This window comes from Protopterus annectens, chromosome 9.part0, assembly GCF_019279795.1.
Source record: "Protopterus annectens isolate FY-2018-M chromosome 9.part0, PAN1.0, whole genome shotgun sequence".
NCBI classification, from domain to species: Eukaryota; Metazoa; Chordata; order Ceratodontiformes; family Protopteridae; genus Protopterus; species Protopterus annectens.
Window position 1 is genome coordinate 245,633,382 of NC_056743.1, and position 7,500 is coordinate 245,640,881.

Consider the following 7,500-nt stretch of genomic DNA (forward strand, 5'->3'; position numbering starts at 1 on the left):
GGCATGTGGGTGTGACAGACAGTGAGAGCAATGTGTGAATGAATGCAGGTGTGAATGAGGAAGTGACTGTGTGTGTGTGTGTGTCATGATGGGAGACAATGAAGAGTTAGAATGATCCCTGGCAGTAGCAATGAGGTCTGTGTAAGTCTGGACCATACCACTGGACACATACCTCTCACCCTCTTAGATCAAGAAATCTGAACAAAGCCAAAAATAAGTAGGGGTACAAAGGCACAAAATAGGGACACTTTTAAGTACTGCTCTCACAAACTTAGAAAGTTGATAGAAATGCAGGTTTTGCATTAGCATGACTTTTCTGAAGGCTATGAAGTATGAAACTCAACTGTCTCTCACTATTTTCTGACTTCAGCCTCAATGATCTGCCACTGATTTGCCAGAAAACAACAATTTTATGAGAAAAAGACCATAAATATGATACAACAATCTGGACATTCTGCAAATACAGTTTGAGAGGTATGCTGGACAGAGCCAAATAATAGGGACAGATTTTAAATATTGCACTTATAAACTTAAAGTTAATAGGTTTTCTTACCTCTCAGCCACAGAAGATCAGTATTATGCTGTTAAGCAGAATGTACACTTTTTTTGGTAATTGTCTTTTTATTGTACTTTTGAGCTTTTCTCCCCAGGTCTCCTAGTCCAGTCGGGCAGCCTCGTTAAACAAATGTCAAATAAATGAATGAAATATGCACTTTATGCATGCCGCGGGGGGCGTCTTGGGAAAACCTGGATTCAGCAAAGGAACCAAGAATCGAAAAAGTTTGTAAACCACTGACATAAGCTGTTCAGAATGATGTAACAGAGTGCATGCAAAAAATTCAAGCCAAAACTTCTTGTGTGCCAAAACATTGTACATGCTGCCTTTTAAATTACAGACTCTGCTGACAGATGCACTGCAGGATATGTTAAGGGAAGGTATTAAACAGACTGGAACATCAAGAGTAATGGGGGCACGTGTGGAAATGATGACAACAGAAGAGGAAAAGGATATGGGGTGCTGATTACAGTGAGACTGTATTATCAGCAGCTGAGTTGAGTGAGGGGAAGTGGCAGTTAAGCTAGCAGAATACTGGGAGGTATAGCCTCAGGGGGGAGAAGACTACAGAAGCTGTAAGTTAACAACTCCACTTCACCAGGAGTGTTTAGGATAGAGAAAGGATATGACCGCAACTAAAAGCTCTATTCACTAGAACCCAGAAGACACAATGGGAAATGAAATGGGTTTATAAATCACGTCTTAGACAAGATGAGGACTTATCCTGAACAAGGACAGACAGAAGTGGGGGACAAGTAGTAGACTGCAGGAAAAAGCTATTCTCTGTATCTGTGATATTGCTTCTTCAAGAAAAAGGATGCGGACTCAAGGAAAAGATCAGAATGGCTGCAGGAAAGGGAATCAATTGAGACCTTCAAAAGGATGTGAGAAAGATGGTAAAGGGTTGAGGGGAAACACAGGGAAAAAGGGTCAGAGGTAGAATCTGAAATGCACCTAAACAGCAGGCTGCATATAAACATATTCTCTCCATCCATCAAACAAATGTAATGTGATATAACTTTGTTAGCTACTGTTAGCCAAAGGACTGTAACAACAGAAAATGGAAGTTGCCATTTTGTCATCTGATTGCTATCTACCAACTCCATGGCCACTTGAGTTACTTACAGGAGTGAAAGCTGCTGTAAGAGAGAGAGTAATAATCATGTCTTTAGTGAATACTTTTGTAATTCTCTACAAATATACACAGCATGGCTGCAGACTGAGCACAAATTTGAACTGTGTTCAGTAACTGAACACAAGTGGAGACTGTCAATATTTTTTGCATAGCTGTTCTAGGATTGCTAGATTTCTAGGAAAATGTAAGACTACCATAAGTCTTTTAACACAGTTAAAGAAATGAAGTGAATTTCAAATAGAAAGATCTCAAACATCAGACTCATTTCTTGACAAATAAGAAGAAAGAGCGTATTATAACTTAACAAAGGGGAACCTTTATAAGCTAAACAAAATGGTAGCTGCAGCTTTAGCGCATATAAAAACAGTGTCAGCATACCAACGCTAACTTTACTACACTGTCTGAATGGAAACACAGGTAGCCCAAAGTCAAATATAAGTGCGCCAAGAAAAATGCACTTTTGTTTTGCTGCTGATAACATGCACTGAGGAAAAAATACCCAGAAAAATGAGTAGTTGGCTACGTAACCCAGCTGTAACACTAAGTAACTAAAGACATTACAAGAAGAAAAAAGGAAAGTAAAAAAGTCTAACTAATTAAATGGAGTTTCTATGCACTGCAGCTACAAGGATTTGCACTTTGGCCTTAGACAATTTGCTAATGTTGTAAAACACCAACTTTCAAATTTAATAAAAATCTTACTTAAAGCTAATAAGACTTTGACATCTTATTACAAAACAGAAAATTAAAGCATTTGCTGGCATCAGTGTAACCCAGTAATTTTTGTGATACTTAGCATAGGAAAATCAAGGGAAGATGTTAGCGAGTCTTAAAGAAACTCCAGCAGTCGAGGAAACCTAAGATTAAAGCAGAAATGTTTAAAATTGTGAGTAAATGATCTGAAAGAACTGTGAACATTTTAAAATAAAATACACTTACCTTTCCTTAAAGGAGGAACTTTAGGTAAACAAGGGTGAGGGGTACAGCAAGCAGTCAAATACCTATAAAGCAAGCAGAAAAAATGGTGTACTATGACCAGGACACACAAAATAAAGACAGAAATGTTATGTAGTAATAATTAGTAAACTAAAACATAGAAAGATGAGAAGCTTGTATAACAAAGTATACACCCAAGGTAAGAGTAAAAAATGGAGCTTACCTGAGGACAGAGTTGAGTTATCACCAAACAGTGGAGGAGGTACAACGATTATCTGTCAAAATGATATGGGAGTGGTGTAATCTCATCTAGGGAATCCTTTTTATTCAATGCTCAAGCAGGGGACACTCGTGAACTCAATGAATCCAATGAACAGCAGTGATGGCATTTCAAAGACTGAAGGCATTTAAACAAAGGATTGAAAAACACAGATGGGTCAATTTGGCTGTTGGCAGAAACTACTACAAGATTTCGGATCTATGTATATACTGGTTCATTGTACCTACAGATTTTGTCTTAAGTCAACAAAACTGCCTGGTGCCCTGGAAAACCCATATGCGAAGGGCAAAAAAATAACTCAGGTGTATAAAGGCACCATACTGACTACCTAAACATAATACAAAGTTATTTGGCTGCAGCAAAATTTGTAGTGCTGGTCTGCATACTTTGCTACAGATTTGCTGCACAAGGGCCTACCTTATTGTCTAGATTCTGCAAAGGCTGCTCCTTCTCACAGATGCATCTGTCCTCTGGCCAGCACAGGTAAAGAGCAGGTGAGGAGAGAACTTTTCACCTAGGAGTCTGGAGTCAATTTTGCTGAGAGGGCAGAAATTCTGCCAATTGGGTAGTAGCACAAAGGCTTACAGAAATGAGCTGGTAGCTAGGCTGAAAGAGAGCGAGCTTCTGGGTATCACACCTTCAGCAATGTGATTTGATGTCAGTAAATCCAGCAACAATCCTTGACAAAACACCAGATTTCCTTCCATAACTGTGACTGATTAACTACTTATTCCAACTTAATGAATGGGATGCTCAATAACTGAATCTCTCAGTTAATGTCATTATTTCTCAGTTCTCCAATTTCAGCTTCACAATTTATTCTCTGTTCTAAAACAAGTTACTCATTTATTCGTTCATTCATTTTTTGCACCTTGCTCATGATATGGCCCTGCCTTACTGTACAAACACAAATGCAAGCAACAGCAATACTCATCACCTCATGCTTTCGGAGATTACTGGCAGCAGGCACTGAAGAAGCTTGCTTATCCTGTTTTTTTTTCTTTTCTGTTTTGTATCAATGAAAGACTTGAGAGCTAAGCCATCAGCAGATGTTTAGGACCCCAGCTACAAATATAAATCTGTATAAATGTTAAAATGAGGCAAAAAGTCATGCAGCTGGTATCAAAGAAAAATATAAAACAGAAGAAACATTCTGTCACAGATAAACATCAACATTCACATCACCTTAGTCTTCATAACAGTTAGAGATGTACTGATTTCTAGTACAATGAAAAAATGAATAAACAAGTCTCTTATTCTAAAAGCACTGTTACAAGAACGGTGTACAATGAATGCAAAATAAAATGGATATAATCGGTAAGGAAGGGATATATGGACCAGTTTAACTACTGATGATCAACACAATACTTCCAGGGTACAGACCCTGATGCTAGGCACATCTCTATTTTCCACAAAAAAATGGTCTGCAGCTGTGCATCATGCAATGGACTGGCATCCTTTTCAGAAAGAGTTTTTTGCCTTACATCCGCTTCTTGCAGGGATAGGCTGCAAGAACCCAGCAACCTGAACAGGATAGTGTGTTTATACAAAAAAGAGAACATGGACGGTGTCTTTACAAAAAACCTAATACCAATGATCATAATGTTCCTAGAATGGAAGAACGAAGATAAAATTTCTGATAGCCTGCAACAGTGGTGTAGAAAGATAAAGCCCTGACTATGGACCAGATGATTCAAGTTTTGATCAACAGCTTGAACACATGATGAAGCAGGCAAGGATGAAGTCTGTACTTATCCTGGGGGAAAGTATGCATGGTGGTGATCTCAGTGAGCCCTAGTGGAGACCAGAGCTCATGCATGTAAGACAGCCAGGTTGGGCAGGTGGGAGATGCTGAGGAGGCGTACAATTCCTTAGACCACTCCTCATTTCCATGCAGTCTACTGCATGATGTCAGCATGCTGGGAGTGGTTAAGGCAAAAATGAAAAACCTCACCCAACATCTGCAGTATGACAGCTCCTCACCTATCCTGTCCTTCCCTGCATCACCTAGTGGTGCAGAACCTAAACCCAGCCATAAAGTAGAAGCCTACAACAGAAGGTACTCCACCAACATGGGTTAGCCACAGAGATGTTGGGAGTGGAAGGGACAGAAATTGCTAGGAACAGGGAATGAGAAAGCCTAAAGTTAAATGTCAGAGGACCAAAAATAAACAAAGTAAAAAAGAAGACAATGTATTTTGCAAAATAAATCCAACTTGACTGCGAATCGCTGGTTCAGTGCTACATCAAGATAAAGCCCTGGACTGCAGCCTCATGACCCAGGATCAACTAGCAGAGCTGACAACTAAAGTTCCTAAATGCAAGAGAATGCAGTAAATAGCAGTGACTAGATCAGCATGGCCAACCAAACCTAACCAACCACTGACATGAAGCAAGAGAATGGGGCACCATCTGGCAGCCAGGTGTTGCACCACTGCTGTACAAGATCTTTATGGAGCTACACCTGCCACCTGAATCTATGGCATAAGAAGGATGAAGCCTTGAGGTCTGAGTCAGGAAGAGATGTATTGGAGTAAGCAATCAGTGCTGACTCACCCATGGGGGATTACTTTGAGGGTAAGGGTATCTCACAAGCAGCAATACTTAGGATGTACACTTGGTCCCTGTCAAGCCATGTACATGGCAGTCATCATGTGCAATACCACTGCAGTATCCTTCGAGGGCTTGGATATTCCCACATGCGGCCCATCTTCATAACTGCAGGCATGCATGTAAATGACAAAGACAGGTGGCATAACACAAAAATCTTGACAGCTGTCCTGACAATGGTTTAAAACAGTTGTTGACTGCTCCTCAAAGAAAGAAGGGTGTGACTGATTCTGTAAGGCTCTGGTAACACAGAAAGATGATTAACAAAAAGAAGTTGCACCTGCCAAACAGCATTTAACCTAGTCTGGGAGAAAAAGGTATTAAACTCAGTCCTGACATAGCAGGCCCTGCACAACACTTGCTGGACAAGGAGGGGGGTGAGTAGCTTATAACAGAAAAGTCTAAGCCTACGCAAATCACAGCAACTACTACTCAGCTCACACCTTCAATGGCTGGGATGTCAAATAGTGACCAATTCAGTAGGGCAAAATGGCCAAGAAGATAAAACAATAAAAACTGGTTGGGAGTGGCAGCTCAACAGCATGCTTAATACCTCAGGAGGAAATCAACAAGACTTTGTTGAATATAGATATGGCAAAACTACAAGGGCTTTAGAGTCACAGACTGCACTGTCCATTTCAAACAAATGATGATGATGATTCATATGATCAATAAGCTCTTCACACTTAGAACTCGTCCTTTTGGAAGAGCACAGACATTATGAGTTCTACATGAATCATAAGAGCCAAGTACTAGATTATCTTCAAGGGAGTGCTTTGTGCATCATATCCAGTACTTCAGAAAACACATTTTTAGCTAATATTTTATGTCACAAGTGTTGCATCATTTCCAGTCTTTTTGTGCATTGTATGACTATCAGCTGAACAGAGTTTTCCCTCCTGTAATGACTGATTACTAGGCCCCAATTCCAATTATTCTACAAACGGTCAAGAAGATCTGCTACAGCAATCTGGCCTCATGGCACACAGCCTGACTGCATCCCAAACAACAGATGTTCAACTAGTGGCACAAGCACTGAAGAGGATGAGAATGAGCAGCTAATGCCAGTTCACCCATCCTGAGGAGAGGTAGCCAGCTTCACTCACTGCATTGTAGACACCTGCAGGAAAGCAGGCATACTGCAGCAGCATGAAAAAGCTAGCAAGCCTGCACCGCAAGCAGAAAGCTTCTTGGTATGGAATTTGCATAAGCACGTACCAAAGCAGCTATTAGAGCTTGCAAGCTGTCAAGTGGGTGCAGGTACGACAGTGCACAAGATCTCCAGTCTTGCCCACTTCCTACCCAACTCTCATTTTCACCAGGAGAACAAATGACAGACAGACAGCTCTTGCTCCAATGGAAGAAAGAATTGGACAAATAAGTGCAAGAAGGGTATGACACCACTAACTCCAATGGAGGAATGAATGGGAGGAGTGCCACCAGGTCATTCCAGTGGGCAAAAAAAAAAAAGATTTTCTACAGTAAGCATGCAACAGGATATAGCAATCTTCCTTATACATATGAACATGTCCTGTGTACATTATCAGGAAAGTGGGAAGAGTGTCATACAAGTGAAAAAATTAGTCTTAACAGAATTTCATGAACTTTAAGCAACTACTTTCATCAAGCACCTTTTCAACCCTCTCCTAACTCCAGTTTACATGAAAATTCAACAAAACAAAAAAAAATCCTCAACTGCAATATGGAACTGATTAAACTGTAAGTATGTGAAAAGGATACACTAAAAACAAACAGAACAAAGATAAAATTGAAGGGAGCAATGACCTATAAGCCTATTCTAAGTTTACCTTTGTTGTAATAATGAGTGTGGGCTATCTCTAACAGGTTGAAGACACTAGCCATCCCACCAAGGCCAGAATTTGCATATGTGTTCTCCAGGCTGGACACGGTACACTTTAAAAGATCCAACATGCCCTTGTACACCTTCTTGTTAATTTCCTGCAAAAAAAGAAAAAAAAAAAC

At 40.2% G+C, this 7,500-nt stretch overlaps 1 protein-coding gene across 1 annotated transcript in view; it reads right to left on the reverse strand.

The window, feature by feature from the left end:
* MADD (MAP kinase activating death domain) overlaps positions 1-7,500 on the reverse strand; it is a 2,427,721-nt gene that overhangs the window by 1,003,792 nt on the left and 1,416,429 nt on the right. The window contains exon 18 of the mRNA XM_044082094.1: positions 7,326-7,476. Within this exon, the coding sequence (XP_043938029.1) occupies positions 7,326-7,476 (151 nt within the window). The remainder of the gene's footprint in view (positions 1-7,325; positions 7,477-7,500) is intronic.